At 44.2% G+C, this 18,647-nt stretch overlaps 2 protein-coding genes across 9 annotated transcripts in view; one reads left to right on the forward strand and one right to left on the reverse strand.

Annotated features, from left to right (window-relative positions):
- Positions 1-5,606, forward strand: part of LOC132396956 (chromatin complexes subunit BAP18-like) — a 28,773-nt gene extending 23,167 nt beyond the window's left edge. For 3 of the 4 annotated variants that reach the window (XM_059975123.1, XM_059975121.1, XM_059975120.1), the window contains 3 exons: positions 3,374-3,585; positions 4,340-4,444; positions 5,256-5,606. In XM_059975123.1, the coding sequence (XP_059831106.1) occupies positions 3,374-3,585; positions 4,340-4,444; positions 5,256-5,320 (382 nt within the window). In that variant the 3' untranslated portion in view covers positions 5,321-5,606. The remainder of the gene's footprint in view (positions 1-3,373; positions 3,586-4,339; positions 4,445-5,255) is intronic. The other variant, XM_059975122.1, reaches the window with a different exon arrangement.
- The window catches only part of LOC132396954 (uncharacterized), a 31,418-nt gene extending 13,262 nt beyond the window's left edge, over positions 1-18,156 (reverse strand). For 2 of the 5 annotated variants that reach the window (XR_009513194.1, XR_009513193.1), the window contains exons 1-2: positions 17,912-18,156; positions 16,567-16,649 (exon numbers count right to left, since the gene is read on the reverse strand). Coding sequence is in view for 2 of the 5 variants with exons in the window: in XM_059975116.1 (XP_059831099.1) it covers positions 9,349-11,670 (2,322 nt within the window). In the remaining 3 variants the exon portion in view is untranslated. Of the gene's footprint in view, positions 1-9,347; positions 11,839-12,109; positions 12,277-16,566; positions 16,650-17,911 lie in introns of those variants that run through there. The other 3 variants (XM_059975116.1, XM_059975117.1, XR_009513195.1) reach the window with 3 other exon arrangements.
- Between the last annotated feature and the right edge of the window lie 491 nt (positions 18,157-18,647).

The raw sequence follows: 18,647 nt of genomic DNA on the forward strand, positions 1-18,647 counted from the left end.
CTTTCTGGTGGGGAATGGGGATGTATAGGGACGGGACATAGTGAAAATAAGATGATGGGGGCCAGGGAACTTGAAGTCATTGAAGAGATCCAGAGCGTGTGAAGTGTCACAGATATAGGTCGGAAGGGACTGAACCAGAGGATAAAACAGAGTCCAGGTATACAGAATGCATTTAGTGGGGCAGGAACAAGCTGAAGCAAAGGGTCTACTTGGACAAGGCTTGTGGATCTTGGGTAGGAGGTAGAAACGGGAGGTGCAAGAACTATGAGGTTGGTGGCAGCAGCACCCTACTAAGGAGCACCAGGCCATTGTCTTGCACGCCATCACCAGCCTTATTAGCTCTGGGACTCTCCCATCCACTGCCACCAACCTCTCTTGTCCATTTGACCCTCCACTGATCTGCCTCCTGTCACTTATCCTTGCAAGCAGAACAAGTGCTATACCTGTTTCTACACCACCTTCCTCACTACCATTCAGGGCCCCAAACAGTCCTTCCAGGTGAGGCAACACTTCACCTGTGAGTCTGTTGGGGTCATATACTGTGTCTGATGCTCCTTGTGTGGCCTCCTGTAGATTGGGAGACCGCTTCGCCGAGCACCTGAGCTCTGTCTGTCAGAAGAAGCGGGATCTCCCAGTGGCCACCCATTTTAATTCCATTTCCCGTTCCCATTCAGATTTGTCAATCCATTGCCTCATCCTCTATTGTTGCAATGAGACCACACTCGGGTTAGAAGAACAACACCTTAAATTCTGCCCGGGTAGGCTCCAACCTGATGGCATGAATATCAATTTCTTGAAATTCTGGTAGGGGGGACGTCACGTGATGACGTAGGGTCGAGACGTTGGGATTCCAGCTCCCTCGCAAAAAGTAATGAAATAAGGTTTAAATGAAGAAGAGTTAACAAATATCTATTAGAAACTACTTATAAGCAACTCAGGATTATCTTTTGATATGGCTCCTAAACTGAAACAGAAGAAAGCTTCTACTTCGAAGACTGCACAAATCGGCGGGAAAAAGGCCTAGCCGTCTTGGCGAAGCCTTGGACTCAAGTTGGATCTTCTCCTGACGAAGTGCATGGCACTTCTGATGTTGCGGGAAAAGAAGTTGCAGCAATGTCGGCGGTCTCTAAGAAGAAACGGCAAGAACAACGCATGCGCGAAAGTATGCATGAACAGATGTTAACAAAAATGCAAGCTTTAACAATGGTTGGAAGTGAAATTGAAAGTGAGTCGGAAGTTGAAACAGACTCTTTGGGAAATCCAGAAGAAAAAGAAGAAGAAAAGAAGGAAGAGATTAAAGGAGACATAAACGATATCCTGATATATATATAATCATTGAATTAAAAGTTATAAGAACAAATATGGCGAATGAATTTAAAGTTATAAGAACAGATATAAGAAGCATACAGAATACACTTGACAATGTGGTGGAAGAACAAAAGAAGATGGATAATAAAGTTAAAGAGATGGAAGTAAAAATAGAAGAAAACACAGAAAGAATAGAAAAGATAGAATACGATAAGCTTGCCTGGACAGCAGAAAGAAAACGGATGATGGAAAAAATGGATGCACTTGAGAACTCTAGTAGACAAGATAATATTAAAATTGTTGGTCTTATGGAAGGTACAGAGGGAGAAAATCCAATAAAATTCTTTCAAAAATGGATTCCGGAAATTTTGGAAATGAAAGAAGGAAGTCAAATAATTGAAATTGAAAGAGCACACAGAGCTTTAAGACCACAACCTCAACAAGATCAAAATCCGAGATCAATTTTGATAAAATGTTTAAGGTATCAAGATAAAGAAATGATCTTGAAGGCAGTTACTCAAGGTGCTAAAAAGAGAAATGGGCCATTGGTAGTAGAAGGGAAAAGATGTGTTTTTTATCCAGACATAAGCTACGATCTGTTGAAGAGGCGGAACGAATTTAATCCAGTGAAAAAATCTTTATGGGAAAAGGGCTATAAATTTTTATTGAGCTATCCAGCAAAATTGATAATCTTCCTGGATAATGGAGGAAGAAGATTCTTCATTGACTACCAGAAAACAGAGGAATTTGTACAAAAATTACCTGATGCCCATGAAGAGGACTAAAGAATTATAGAAATGAAATGGACTAATGATGAAGACTGAAATAAGGTTGGACCTGATGGACATTTATAAGAAGAAAAAAACATTTATAAGAAAAAAAGTATTAATTGAGAGTAGAGACATTAATTATTATTTTTTTTTCTTTATCGATATATTTTTCTTTTTTTTTTGCGGGGGAGCTGGGGGAGCTCCTGATTGTTAGCTGCGAGTTTCACGTGTACAATCATGGCGATTGCCATGACCTGTAAAATGGGGGGGGGGGGGGGTAATGTTGTGTTCTTTTTATTCGCAACATTAGTGGGGGGGTATTTTGTTTTTTGTTTTTTTCTTATATATTAATTATCTTTTTTCTATTTTTCTTCTTCTTTGCCTGGATGATTGGGGAGAGACTCATAGCAACATGGGGAATTTTAAAGAGTTCCCATGAATGATTAATTTACTTAATTTTTTAAAGTTTTAATGTTAATGGAATTAATGGACCTGTGAAAAGAAAAAGAGTTTTAACATATATTAAGAAAATGAAAGGAGATGTAGCTTTATTTTTATAAGAAACACATTTAACAGAAACAGAACATAAGAAATTAAAGAGAGATTGGGTTACAAAAGATAGGAGTAAATACATAGGTCCTTTGAAGATAAAATTATAGTAATTGGGGAAAGTAAAAAATAAGTACCAAAATTATTTTGAACTCCATGGAGCATGTGGGGATCCTCCGATATCCAGGCAATCTTTCTCTTCTTTCTTTTTTCTTTCTTTAGATAAGGGTTAAGGGGGAGGGGGGCTAATATTATCTTTCTTACTATTTTACTATTACATTTATTCTTTGTAATTTCTAAAATTTAATAAATATTTAAAAAAAAACTCTGGTAATGGCCCCCTTCTCCATCCCTTTCTCCCTCTCTCACCATATCTCCTTGCCCGCCCATCACCTCCCCTTGGTGCTCCTCCCACCTTTACTTTCTTCTATGGCCTTCTGTCCTCTTCTATCAGACTCCCCCTTCTCCAGCCCTGTATCTCTTTCACCTATCACCTTGTGTTTCTCCCTCCCCTCCCTCCATCTTTTAAATCTACTCCTCTTTTTTCTCCTCCAGTCCTGCTGAAGGATCTCGGCTTGAAACATCGACTGTACTCTTTTTCCATAGATATTGCCTGACTTGCTGAGTTCCTCCTGCATTTTGTATGTGTATCTTAAAAGTTCTGAGAGGTTTTGGAGCTGGCAGTTCTGTTTTCTTTTTACATGGGTGCTAATGATGTAACATTACTGCTCCCCACTCCTACCTAGAGCGCAGATCAAGACCACAGTGAAGAGGAAGGTCTACGAGGACAGTAGCATGCCGCTCCCTTCTGAGTCCCCCAAGAAGACCCATAAGAAGATGGCAACCCCTGTGGCAACAACTGGAGCCCCAACAAGCACGACGCCGCCCACAGCGACAGTGGGGTCTGGGAACGTGGCCTCCACAGACTCGACAGGGGCTAAGAAGCAGAAACCATCAGGTGCGGCGGTTCAACTTCCAGTTCTTGTTGTTATGGAAACACTTACCATTAGGGGGGAATTAGGCCTCTCGGCCCATTGAGCTTGCTCCAACATTCAATCGTGGCTGATTTTTGTTTTTGTTTCCATTCTCCCATCTTCTCCCTCTAATACTTAACCCTCTTACCAATCAAGAACCTATGAATCTCTGCCTTAAGTACACCCTCCTCGGAAACTACTGATCTGGGATTTTCACACACAACAGTCTTTAGGGTTTACAGAGAATGCTATGATTAACAAAAAAAAAAGCCTTCAGTAAGCAGCAGTTCTGTGGGCGAAAACGCCTTTTTAATGAGAGAGGTCAGAGGAGAACGGCCAGACTGGTTCAAGCTGACAGGAAAGTGACAGCAACTCAAATAACCACACTGTGGTGAGCAGAAGAGCATCTTTGAACTTGCAACATGTTGAGCCTTAAAGTGGCTTAGTTACAGCAGCAGCAGACCATGAATATATACTCAGTAGCCACTTTATTCGATACAAGAGGCACCTAATAATGTGGCTGCTGAGTGTCTATTTGCCTCCTTTCTGAAGAGGAGATTTTAGCAGCTTGTGCCACACCACCACCTATTGGCGGAGCATATAATGATACTGTAATGTTTACGTAGGGACTTTCAGTGTAAGAGTCTGACTCTGATATTGTTTAGCCTATCGTAGATTACTGGGGAGGTAATGGGTGCTAGTTACAGAGAGGATGATGATTTCTGCCTGTTCCTGCAGATGTGACCCTCAGTGCCCTGAATGACTCTGATGTCAACAGTGACCTGGTGGACATCGAAGGCCTGGGTGACAGCTCTCCAGCTAAGAAGCTCAATTTTGACCAGGGTATGTGTTGTTCTGTGGTAGGTGGGCATTTCCCTAATACCCAGTTTGCCCTTGTATTTGAAACATAGGAAGTACTTCAGCCCATCGTAATGATGCTAGCTCTCAGTGCATTCCACCCCTTCTGTTTCCCATTAACCCACTCAAATGCCCACCAATATTTTCCAAATCCCACCCGCACACCATCCCCTGGTTCTCCTGCTGTGGACCAATGCACTGGGGACAGCTTACTGTAATCAGTGAACCTACTGCCTGTGAGTCTTTGGGATGTGGGAGGAAAGCAGAGAAGACACATGCAGTCACCGGGAGTACATGCAAACTCCAAGCAGGGGTCAGGATCGAACACAGCTTCCTGGAGGATTGAAGCTGCAGTGCCAATTCTGTGATGCTGTTCCACTCCTCACCCCATCACCCTCAATCAGACAAAAAAAGTTCCACAAGGCGCACGATTGGGGAGTAGCCAATTATTTCCCCCCAGTGTGGGGTGAGACCTACGCACCCCTTGGCCCTTGAGTCATAGGTTTGGTGGGAGATTAGTTCTTCTGTTGACTTGAATCTGAAGTTGTAATGATGACACCAGTGGACATGCACCCATTGAGAATAAAAAGAGGGATGAAAAAGCCCAGCATCCTGTTCATACATTTGAAGGAGAGTTAGACACAGCTTGTCAAGTCTTTGCATTGGCACCGGTCTGAAATGTAGACCATAAGACCTACAGTACAGCTGACGTTTCACTGTTTGGGCAGTTGGGAAGGGAACCTATCTCCTGTCGCTTTGCTAACCTAACTTTTGTTTTTGCCCATCTCTGTTCCAGATAGTCTGAGCCTCGATTCCAGTCTCATCATGAGCACCTCAGACACCCCGCTCCCGTCTCGCTGAATTACCTACCCCTCCCACCACCTTCTCTTCCTCCTCTCTACTCTACCGGCCCCCTCACTCACAGAGGGAGCCCCACTCCTCCTGTCAGCCAGGAGGTCGGCCAGCAGAATTCAGTCCAGTGCCAGCAAAGACCAGAGCCGAGCTGACCAACTCCGACTGACGCTGCATGTTGCTCAATTCCAAGGAGCTCCATTGGTGACTGTTGACCACCATTGCAATGGGATTTTATTTTAGAGGTGTATGGATGGATTTTTCAATTAAAACAAAAACTACTCACAATCTGTCATTTTGCTTATTGTCATATTGTCATCGGTTAGAAATGCCATGAAAATTAGCATTATGCTACAACAGCACAGTGCATACCAGGCTTGAGTGACTTAACACAACATTATACAGGTGTCCCCTGCTTTACGTCACTTGGCCTTTTATATATTGGTGAGACCTGACGCAGACTGGGAGACTGTTTTGCTGAACACCTATGCTCTGTCCACCAGAGAAAGCAGGATCTCCCAATGGCCACACATTTTAATTCCATGTCCCATTCCCATTCTGTTATGTCTATTCATGGCCTCTACTGTCAAGATGAAGCTACACTCACGTTGAAGGAACAACACCTTATATACCGGCTGGATAGCCTCCAAACTGATGGCATGAACATTGACTTCTCAAACTTCTGTAAATGCCTTCTTACCCCATTCCTGATGTAATTAGCTTTTCCCCCTTTTTTTTCTCTCTTTCTGCCCATCGCTCTGCCTGTTCTCCATTTCCCTCTGGTGCTCCCTCCCCCTTTCTCCCTAGGCCTCCTGTACCATGATCCTTTCCCATGATCCTTTCCGTTCTCTAGCTCTGTATCACTTTCGCCAATTACCTTTTCAGCTCTCAGCTTCAACCCCTCCGGTCTTCTCCTGTCATTTCACATTTTCCCATCCCCCTCCTACTTTCAAATCTCTTACTATCTTTCCTTTCAGTTAGTCCTGACAAAGGGTCTCGGCCCAGAACATCAACAGCGCTTCTCCCTATAGATGCTGCCTGACCTGCTGTGTTCCACCGGCATTTTGTGTGTGTTGCTTGAATTTCCAGCATCTGCAGATTTCCTTGTGTTTGACATTAGTAACCTGTTTTCGCACTACAAAAAGGATTTTCGCTTTTACGAAAATGTTTCCCATATAAATTAATGGTTCATTGCTTTACGCCATTTTGGCTTAAGAAAGCTTTCATAGGAACGCTCTACCTTTGTAAGGGGGTGGGGGAGACACCCATACAGAACTAATATAACAAAATAAACAAAAATGACGTTAGTGCAATTTGAGGGTTTTTCAGGTCAGTTGAATGACAGCTGTTGTTGGACCTTGAGGTGTGGGGTTCAGTCTCCTGTACTTGCCTGATGGCAGCATAGAAAGGGAGATGTCCCGGGTAGTGGAAGTCCCGGATGATGGATGTCACCTTACTGAGAAATCACTTCTTGAAGATGACCTTAATAGTGGGGAGAGCTGTACGTCTGATGGAACAGGCTGAATCCCACCACTCTGCAGCCTCTTGCATTCCTGTACATTGGAATTTCTATGCCAGTCAGAATGCTTTCCACTCTACATCTTTCTGTTTCTGGTCTATAGCCAATCATCTCTTTTGTAGAATCTGGGTGGGGGGGGGGGTGGCATCTAAAACAAAAGAGCATAAGTGAGAGGGAGGAATTTTAGAGAACATCAGTGGGGAAGGTTTGACCCAGAATGGTCGATGTTTGGAATGAGCTATCAGAGGCTGTAGTGGCCCAGGTTACAATTGTAACATTTAAAAGCTGTGAAATTGACAAAACTTGCCTTTCTATTTTTTCCACTGTTTGGTTTAGGGTTTACATTAAGTAGGAAATACTCAGGCTGTATTGTGGGGAGAATAAAGGAGACTGCATGCCCTGCTGGAATACCAGTAGTGCAGCACTGACAAGGTAGGCGTGTTAAAAGGAAAGTTAATATTAGTTTTATTTGTCACATGTACATTGAAACAGTGAAATGTCAGTGACCAACACACTTGGGATGTTCCAGAGGCAGTCCACAAAAGTGTTGCCACGAATTTTGGTGTCAACATTTTATGCCCACAACTTACTAACCCTGACTTGTGCACATCTGCAATGTGGGAGGAAGCCAGAGCAGCTGGGGGAAACCCACATGGTCATGGGGAGAATGCACAAACTCCTCATGGTCAGTGGCAGGATCTGAACGCTGATTTTACAGTTGGCGTGATAAAGAGTTGTGCTGATCACTTTGCTATTGTGCTGCCCAGCGCCACCCAGTATTCATGAGAGGGAAGAAACTGTTGACGTTTTGTTTCAAAACTCTCTGTCTAGGACTGAAGGTTGTCGGTTTAGGAGGCAGAGCTATTTGCCATCAAGACCAGATTACTAAAGATGATAACTGTAACGTTCTCCTTCGGGTGTAACTAATAACGCTGAATTCAACGTCGAGATAAACCACAGTCAATGAAAACCAGATCGCAGTAAGATTAACCATTTACTGTTCACTCTTCACATTAACATATGGTGAAAACTGTTGATAAAACAATACAAGATTGATACAGTATTTGTTCCTTCCTTAATATCACATTTCAATTGTAAATACTTGTAAAAGTGACTATGACTACATTACACTAAGGTGCAGTATACAGGGAGAGTTTACCTGCGCCATTGACTACTTTAAATACACTTCAATGCAAACTATCCGCAACTCTTTAACTAACGAAAGCATAAACACTATCGACCGTCGTTACTTCTAACAGGATCGGCATTAACATCTTAGTTCAATATATCGATTATCTATTAACTTACAGCGTTGCTCTCACTGTGATTTCTCATGCCTGCAAAACAACTTCTGCTCAGGTGTGCCTCGTGGTGAGCCCCCACCCTCGCGCTAATTTCAAACCGGTATTTTCCCACAAGACGCGGCGAAACCGGATGTGACGTCATCGCATGCCGATATATTTTACATGCAATGAATATACTTTAAACACTTCTAATTCTAACTAGAAAAAACTAACAAATGAATTACTAAGCGAAAATATTATAAACTAAATAACTGTCGTAAAGACAACACACTCCCCGCTTGACCTTCGTAAGGTCACAATGAGCAGAGTACAAAACTTAGTCTCTTAATCAGTCATTGGGTAGAAGTAGAATAACTTCTGTAACTGGCCCTTGGTAAATTTTCACATCGTCTTGGTCGGTAGTCTTCAGTTTGATCTTCCTGACATGTCCATCCCCACTAGGGAATGTAGCAGTGATTCTGGCCATTGGCCAGCTGTTGCGGGCGATTTGCTTGTCCCTGAGCAGGACTAAGTCTCCAACTTGAAGATTCCTGCGGGGTTCTGTCCACTTTTGTCTCTGTTGCAACAAAGGTAGATATTTTTGTCTCCAGCGAGACCAGAACTGATTTGCCAGAGCCTGGACTTGTCTCCATTGCTTTGTGTACAAATCCTTGTCTGAGAAGTCTCCTGGTGGAGGAGGTGCTCCTGCCTTCTGTGTAAGGAGCATTGATGGCGAAAGTATGAAGGGGTTTTCTGGGTCAGAGGACACAGGCAGGAGTGGTCGTGAGTTTATAATGGCTGTGACCTCTGCCATTAGGGTGCACAGTACCTCGTGGGTCAATCGGGTGCGTTGCTGCATCTCAGGTTTCCTTTTCCGAGTTTTCCGTAAGGACAGGAACCGCTTGACTGCCTGCTCTTTGTTATTTTGGTGAGCACTGGCGTGGTTCTCTGAAAGGTAGTGGGGCGACCCCATTATTTGCTTTATCTCTGAAGACCTTGGTGTCCTTTGCTTTTAAAGAAATGGCATCTTGAGCTGATTGTGCAAGTTTATTTCCATGCTCGGTTTGAACGAAAACTGACTGACCTAGCGCCTCGTCAGTTACTTTACGCTTGTTAACGTCTTGTGCTTCCTTAATGCACGGGACACTCGGGCAGGGTTGAAAAATTGAATGGCGGCCAGTCTCTAGCACATTGGTCTTGAGTGTGTTAACCGTCGGTTTGTGTACGTCACCGAATCACACCTCTCCTATCACCACCCAGCCTAGATCCAGGCGTTGCGCAAAGGGAGCGTTGTGTGGTCCATTGACCTGCTGCCTAACCTTGTGCACCCGGAGAACGTCTCTCCCTAATAGCAGGAGTATTTCTGCCTTTGGATCCAGTTCTGGGATGTGTTTTGCGATGTGGCAGAGATGTGGCTGGTGTAGCACCGCACTTGGTGTTGGGATCTCAGTGCGGTTATTCATGATTCCATCGCACTCTAAGAGCGGAGGGAGACAGATGACGACTTTACCATCCAGGGACTCGATCTGGATGCCTTCTGCCTTCCTTCCTTGGGTTTCCATGTTGCCTGAGCAAGTTCTGAGGTAGGATGGGAACTGCTCACTCTCAATGTTGAACAATTTAAAGAACTCTGGACTGGCTAGTGAGCGATTGCTCTGATCTTTCAGAATCACATAGGCTTTGATGGCCTTGTCTTTGGCTCCTTTAGGGTACACCTTAGTGAGGCAGATCTTGGAACAAGAACGGGTTGACCGAGCTTGACCGCAAACTTCTGTACAGTTCGTGCTGACAACTGTTGACCTAGAGTGAGCCTCTCCCTCCCCGCCGTCCTGTTGTGGGGGTGAAGGAGCGCCGTCGGTTTGCAGTGACAGGCCGGGATGCATGGCCCCGACGTGATCCGTGCTATCACATTCCGGACACTTCACGGCGATCGTACACTCTCTGGCGAGGTGAGAGGTTGAGGAACAGCATCTAAAACATATTCTTTTCTCTTTGAGAAGGGCCGTCCTCTCTGCAAGGGGTTTTCCCCTAAACATTCTGCATCCTTTGAGGGGGTGAGGTTTGTTATGCAATGGACAATACTTGCTAGGGTCGTTGTTAGTTGTAAGGGCTTCGGTCTTGAGCACTGACACGGGTTTATCAATGTTGAAAACATTTGAAGAGGATCCACCTGGCTTGGTGTAAATCGTACTGCTTCCTGGGCCTGCGAGGCTAGGGTCGTTTCGCTTCTTTGCCTCCCAGCACACAAACCTAGTGAGGAGTTTAAAGGGAGGAAATCGATCATCGTTGTCTACCTTGTATTCTAAAGCAACGGACAGCCACCTGTCCTGCAGCCCGAATGGAAGTTTGTCCACTACTTGTCTAATCCCGGATGGAGTATCTAGGTATACTAGACCAGCTGAGTAGCCATCTTCTTTGGCGCCTTGGATCTCCATGAGTAAATCTCCGAATTCTCTTAACTTAATGTGATCTTTGGCCGACACCTTAGGAAAGTTTTCCAGACGTCGATATAGTGCCGCTTCAATAATTTCGGGGGCCCCATACCTCTCCAGAAGTCTCTCCCACGCTTCACTTAAGGCTAGCTCGGGTTTGTTGATGTACACTGAACGTATGCGTCTCACCTGTTCTCGTGATTCTTTTCCCAGCCATTTCACCATAAGGTCCAACTCTTGGGTTGCTCTGAGCTGGACTCCGTCGATCGCGTTGGTGAATGTGGAGTACCATGCACGGTAATTTTCAGGTTTATCGTCAAACTGGTACAGTCCCGAAGTGACGAGATCCCGTCGTGCTAAATACTGCATCGTGGGATCAACTGTAAGCGGCATGAGGGCTGGAGAAGTACGTTGGTGCCTATATGACTGAGAGCGTACATTTCTTATGGAATTTGCCGTCCTGGATTCGACCTCTGCATCTCTTCGCACCAAATCTCGTAAGTTTGGTGTCGAGAAATATTGGTTATCAGCTCTTTCATTCCCGACTTCATCACCGAGTCGCGAGGGTAAGTTGTCTTCCTCGTATCTTGGGAAGTTATCAAATACGTATGGAGAGGAAGGACGAGCCTGCCTGTCTATTTGAGATCGGACATAGTCGCTTGTGCGTTCCGATCTGGCCCATTCTGAAGTAGATCTTACTTCGGTCAGATCTTGCGTCCCTTCAGCTTCTTCTATGTACTCTGCTTCCGCCTTGGCAGCTTCTTCTCTTTCTAGCTGCAGCACTTGCAACTTTGTCGATATCTTTGCCATTTCCAACTGGGTTTCGGCTTCTCTGGCGGCCCTTTCCTTCTGGATTTCGGCTTCTCTGGCGGCCCTTTCCTTCTGGATTTCAGCTTCTCTGGCGGCCTTTTCCTTCTGGATTTCGGCTTCTCTGGCGGCCTTTTCCTTCTGGATTTTGGATTCACTGGTGGCCCGTTCCATTTTCAAAACTGCTTCTTGTCTGGCGTAGTGCAGTCGCACCCTGGCGGCTTCTGCCTTGGCTCTTGCCTGGGTGGACTTACTTGATGTCGCTCTACTGCCCTTGTCGCTGGGCGGCAACGACTTGATGCTGGATCGAGCTGACATTGCAGCACTTGAAACACCTGATAATGCCGCTTTTTCACTGTAACGTTATCCTTCGGGTGTAACTAATAACGCCGAATTCAACGCCGAGATAAACCACAGTCAATGAAACCAGATCGCAGTAAGATTAACCATTTACTGTTCACTCTTCACATTAACATATGGTGAAAACTGTTGATAAAACAATACAAGATTGATACAGTATTTGTTCCTTTCTTAATATCACATTTCAATTGTAAATACTTGTAAAAGTGACTATAACTACATTACACTAAGGTGCAGTATACAGGGAGAGTTTACCTGCTCCATTGACTACTTTAAATACACTTCCATGCAAACTATCCGCAACTCTAACTAACGAAAACATTTATCGACCGTCGTTACTTTTAACAGGGTCGGCATTAACATCTTAGTTCAATATATCGATTATCTATTAACTTACAGCGTTGCTCTCACTGTGATTTCTCATGCCTGCAAAACAACTTCTGCTCAGGTGTGCCTCGTGGTGAGCCCCCACCCTCGCGCTAATTTCAAACCGGTGTTTTCCCACAAGACGCGGCGAAACCGGATGTGACGTCATCGCATGCCGATATATTTTACATGCAATGAATATACTTTAAACACTTCTAATTCTAACTAGAAAATACTAACAAATGAATTACTAAGCGAAAATATTATAAACTAAATAACTGTCGTAAAGACAACACAATAACATTTGCCACCACCTACAAAGTACTTGCACAGCCTTTGGCTGGTTTAAACTTGAAGGTCAAAACTTAATCCAAGAACCTGTCCTGGGCAGCAGCGATTCTGTAAGCTTCAAAGGCATGAGCTATCTGAAGAAAGCACTTCCAAACACTGGAGATGTGCAGTCAATAATGTCTCAGCAAAATCCAGTGGAGGGGTATCAAACTGGCTTGTATGATGCTGGTCAGTCTTTGTTTAGTGTGCTTGATCTCAGGCTTCAGAAATGGATCTCCTGCTTCACATTCCCATTCGGACATTTCCATACATGGCCTCCTCTACTGCCATGGTGAGGCCAAGCTCAGGTTGGAGGAGCAACACCTCATATACTGTCTGGGTAGTCTCCAGCCCCTTGGCATGAACATTGAATTCTCCAACTTCTGGTAATTCCCTCCCTCTCCCTTCCCCAATCCCAGTTTACCTCTGCCCCCTCCTCCAGCTGCCTATCACCTCTCTCATGATTCTGCCTTCTTCATCTACACATGGTGCTTTCCCCTTATATTCCTTCTTCACCTTTCCTGCCAATCCCCTCCCTGCTTCCCCTCCCCCACCCCTTGATCTTTCCTCTTATTGGCTTTTCACCTGGCACCTACGAGCCTTCTTCCCACCTTCTTTATAGGGCCCCTGCCCCCTCCCTCTTCAGTCCTGACGAAGGGTCTTGGCCCGAAATGTTGACACTTCATTTCCATGGATGCTGCCCGACCTGCTGATTTCATCCAGCGTATTGTACGTGTTGCTTTGACCACAGCAACTGCAGTGTACTTTGTGTTCAGAAATGGAAGCTCTATTGCATGCTCCAAAATTGCAAGAGAGGCAAGGAAGGGGTATAAGAATGTTCTCAAATCCTCCTGGAAATGAAATGTAACATCCACACTGGTTGTAGATATTGGAAATCCATCGTCCCATCTCAGGACATCACTGTAGGAGTTCCTTAGGGCAGTGTCCCAGACCGAGCCAATTTAAACTCTTTCATCACTTCCATTATGTACTCAGAGGGGAGGCATTCACTGGAGATTGCACAAGGTTCAATTCATTTGCAACTCCTCAACTACTAAGGCAGCCTACTGGTTCAGTCTGTTCAAGAAAACTCTTCTCGGGCTTCCGGCTAGGTACAGGCATCGACATTTTGATGACAAACTCTGCTATCTTCATCAGGGATGATGCCAGATGATGAAGATAATAGAGTTTCTTATCAAAACATCAGTTAAAATTGATACCTGTACCTGGCTGGAAGTTCGTGGAGAGTTTATTCATCCTATACTCTGGGAAAGCACTAGATCCTTTCTCAGGATCTATTTATTTAATTAGTTATTAAGGTACAGTGTAGAATAGGCCCTTCAGATGTGCACCCAGCAATCCCATGATTTAGGATTAGGATTTAATCCTAGCCTGATCTTGGGACAATTTACCTACCAACTGGTACGTCTTTGGATTGTGGCAGGAAACCCACGCGGTCATGGGGAGACATGTGAACTCCTTACAGGCAACAGTGGGAGTGAACCCGGTCGGTTGTACTTAAAGCATTGTGCTAACCACTATACTAAAGTGCTGCCTAGTTCATTGTCATCTGTGCAAGTACATGTGTGAATACTTGCGTGCAGCTGCATTATAGGCATATTACTATATATAAGCAGGATTAAAAGCTTAAATTATATACAATTTTTACATGAAATAGTACAATTGCAACAAAATACACAAAGGACAAACTGATCAATGGGGTCACAGTGTTACTATCCTCTATTGAATAGGGTTGTGTCGGTTGCTTCAAGACCCAAGTGGTTGAAGGAAAGTAGCCGTTCCTGAACCTGATGATGTGGGACTTCAGAATTCAGTAAGTACCCCCTGCCAAATAGTAGCTGTGAGAAGATGGCATGGCCTGGATGGTGACGATCTTTCATGATGGATGTTGCCTTCTGTAGTTCCTGCCTAATGGTAGCTGCGAACAGGTGGCAAGGTCTGGATGGTGGGCATCTTTGATGAGATCAATGCAACATTAAGCCATGTGTTGATCCATGCTGACATGGGATACAGAAGAGTCAGCCACCAACTATCTCCAACAAAACAAACTAACCACCTAACCTTGATGTTCAATGTTATCACCTTTGCTAAGACCCCAGCATCCAAATCTCGGAGGTCAACATTGATCCCTGAACTCGGAGGGACCAGCCACATAAATAATGTTGCTACACCAGCAGGTCAGAGTGTCCTGAAGCAAGTGACTTACTTCCTGACCCTCCCATCCTCACATTAATTTCAGGGGTTCCCAACCTTTTTTTATGCCATGGACCCTACCATTAATCAAGGGGTCCGTGGACCCCGAGGCTATGAACTCCTGATCGATTTAGTGTCGGTCAGAAATGTTATGGAAGGCCCTCTATCTTCCTGGATGAGTACAGCTCCATCAATATTGAAAGCTCTGACCCTCTGGTACACAACAACCTATTACCACCTAAATGTCCAATCCCTTTCCAACCGGAGTACTTTGCCTCCTGTACCGTGACCTTGACCATTGACAAGAACAAAGGTAGAAGTTGCTTGGGAACATCACCACGAGGTTCCCATTCAAGTTGCCAATTGTGACTTGGAAACATTGGAGTTGGCTTATTATTGTCGCATGTACTGAGATACAGTGAAAAGCCTGTCTTGCATGTTGTTCATGCTGATCATATAGTGCATTGAGGTAAAACAGATAGAGCCATAATAATCCAGAATGAAGTGTAATAGCTACAGACAAAGTGTTCTAAACTTGATGGGTTTAAGTCAGGTGTTCCCTTTCCAATAGTACTGTGGTGATGCAAGAAAGCAGATCTTTCCCCACCTTCACAGGGCAATAAATGGCAGCTATAAAGATTAATAGACTAATTTTAATAATATTGCAATATTTCTGCAAGCAAGCAGATTGTCAGATTATTGAGTCCATTAATGTTTTAAATGAAAAAAGTATTCTTAAATGGAATCAATATTTTCAGAGAGAATTAACTGTTTAATATTTTTTTCTGAGCATGTAATACTTGGTTATTCTGACAGCTGGCATAGCTGAAATTGAGCTTTGCCATCTGTCGAAGGTTGTTTATGGGAAATTCTGGGCAGGGCTTGGCTGTTGCTCAAAGTCTCAATACCAGACAAGGCCTTGCTGCTTAACTTCAGAATAATGTTAGTTAACTTTTGGATTCAAGTGTAAACTCCTGATTTAGCAGAGTCCATGGAAGAGAAGCTGTTTTTTTTTTGTCCACAGCTTACTGTAGTTTCTATGGTGTACCTATGATGACGGTTGAAGGGAACATGCTAAATTTCTTTAGCCTTCTGAGGAAGTAGAGGTACAGGTGTACTGTCTTGGCCATGGCATCTATATGGCTGAACTAGAAGTTATTGGTGACTTTTACAACAAGGAACATGAAGCTCTCAGCACTATTGATGTAAGCAGGAGCTTGTGCACCACTCTGGTTCCTGTAATCAATAACCAACTCTTATTTTCATGTGCACAAGGTTATGCAGATGCTTGAAAACCAGAGTAGTGCACACAAGATGCTGGGGGAACTCAGCAGGTCAGGCAGCATCAGTGGAAAGGAATAAAGAATTGATGTTTCGTACTGAGACTGTTCATCTTTTATTTTTCTGATATTGAGTGAAAGGTGGTCGCCATGACACCATGCCAGAACTTTGGGATTTCATTCGCCACACAGCAGAGTCTTGGAATGTTACATAGGATCTCATCATCCCCAACATGTCTGGACATGATTTTCAATTCCTCCCCTGCACTCTGCATCAGCTGATGTGTGCAGGGTGTGCCACGTGCACTGATTATGTTCAGACACTAATCTAGGTTGGATGACGGATGTCCTTCGAAATCCAGCAGCGCATCACATTTTGACGGAGGTGGAAATGGAGTTCAATAAATCCAAGAGCTGGCAAGCAGGAAACTTATGATAAACTTGCACTGAATCTTGGATTGACCTCAGCTGGAGTTCTGTAGATAGAGTCCCTGCATTATAAACTCAAAGTTATTACCCTTTAACCATCAGGCTCCTGAACTAGCGTGGACAACTTCACCAACCACAACACAACACAACCTGTGGAATCACTTTCAAGGACTCTATAACTCATGGTGTTAATTATCTACTATTTATTATTATTATTTGATTTTGCATAGTTTACCTTCTTTTTCACATTGGTTTTGCTTGTCAGTCTTTGTAGCTTTTTCATTGATTCTGTTGTATTTCTTTGTTTTGCTGTGAATGCTTGCAAGAAAATGAATTTTAGAGTAGTATTTGGTGACAGAGTCAATTCAATTCAAGTTTAATTGTCTTTCAACCACACATGAATACTCATGAATACGGCCAGATGAGACAGCATTACTCTGGGGCCGGGTGCAAAAGTCACATACAACACAAAGCACTCACTGCCACTCAGTAAAAGAGTCAGAAACTAGTGCCTTTAATCCATAGTCGACCACAATAGAGCCCGTCTCCTCCAGCCCAGATGCCCCCCGCCCCCGCCACCTCCCTGCAACACAGCAAGTTGAAGCCCAGTCCATGCACATACTACAAGCCTATATAAATGATCAGAAAAAAATACCACCATACAAAATATATTTGTATATAGTCAAACGTCCCAGCCCATTGAAAGCTTCAGTCAACCACAATGCCTGCTGTGGAGCGCACTGGCCCTGGAGCCCCACCCCCACAGCAATACGATGGCTCGAGGCCCAGTGCTCACATATAAAGAGCGTTCAGAGGAGGTTCACAAGGATGATTCCGGGAATGAAAGGATTATCATATGAGGAACGTTTGATGGCTCCGGGCCTGTACTCGCTGGAATTAGAAGATGAGAGGAGGATCATGTTGAAACCTTTTGAATGTTGAAATGCCTAGACAGAGTAGATGTGGAAAGGATGTTTCTCATCATGGGGGGAGTCTAGGACAAGAGGTCACTGCCTCAGGATAGAGGGGTGTCCATTTAAAACAGAGATGCAGAGAAATGTATTTAGCCAGAAGGTGGAGACTTTGTGGAATTTGTTACCACAGGCAGATGTGGAGGCCAGGCCATTGGGTGTATTTAAGGTGGAGATTGGCCAGGAGGTTCCTGATTGGCCATGCCGTCAAATGGTTACAGGGAGAAGGCTGAGGAAGGGTAAAATAAAAGATCAGCCATGATTGAATGGTGGAGCAGACTTGATGGGCCAAATGGCCTAATCCCACTCCTACATCTTATGGTCTTATATACAAGATAACAAGTCCATATAGAGTGTCAGTAAAAATATAATCACACAAAATATACAAGTATATTAGTATAGTCAGTTGAATTCTTCCGTCAACCACAAAAGAGGTTGACTTCAGCCGAGCAAACATCATGGGGATAGCCACAACTCCAGCTGGGGTGCTGTGCCATGCTGCCCCCGGTGGAGGCACCAGCTCAGATGCCTCTCTCCCAGCAGCTGTAAATCAGGCAACCCCGTGGCCTGAGGCCTGCTCCTCACTACGACTGATTGCATGGAGCTCACCTGCCATCTGCCCCCTGCTCTCAGCCAGTAGATCAGCGAATCGAGCTTGCAGCATACCAGATCAACAATGTTCAAAAGGGTCTTGTGATCACAAGAAAAGGGACTATGATGGTCACTCGCTGTTAGACTGTAAGTCTCCAATGTCTCAGGCTGCAGTAGTTTGCACAGTTCCTTTACTTTTTCTATCAATGAACAACTCACTGATGGAACAGACCTGCAGTACTTTATGATCTTAATATATAGCAGGATCTTGCAATCATTAAAAACTGGTTTAAATAGGCACCTTTTGTTGACCTTGCAGAAGCTGCTGCAGAAGAACATGCTGAATCTTACCCAAAGTGATATGTACTTTGATAACGTTTTTACTTTGAACTTTGAAACTTGAAACTGCAAAAGGGAAAAAAAGACTTAAAGGTTCTCACATGGCAGAGGACCTGCAGAGGACCAGAGGACCGTTGATCTAAACGAATCAGAGTAAAGATCAGAGTAGAGCTGAGAAATTATTGCAGTTAATGTGTGTTGGGTGCTTGCTGTCTGAAATGTATGTGGCAGAAGAAACCCCCACAGTGTGTTTAAAGTATATTGGAAACATGAGAGATTCTGCAGATGCTGGAAATCAGAGAAAACCACACACACTCATAATGGAGGAACTCAGCAAGTCAGGCAGTATCCATAAAAGGGAACAAGCAGTCAACATCTGAGCCAAGGCTCTTCATCAGAACTGGAAAAAAAGGGA

This window comes from Hypanus sabinus, chromosome 7, assembly GCF_030144855.1.
Source record: "Hypanus sabinus isolate sHypSab1 chromosome 7, sHypSab1.hap1, whole genome shotgun sequence".
In the NCBI taxonomy this organism is placed as follows: domain Eukaryota; kingdom Metazoa; phylum Chordata; class Chondrichthyes; order Myliobatiformes; family Dasyatidae; genus Hypanus; species Hypanus sabinus.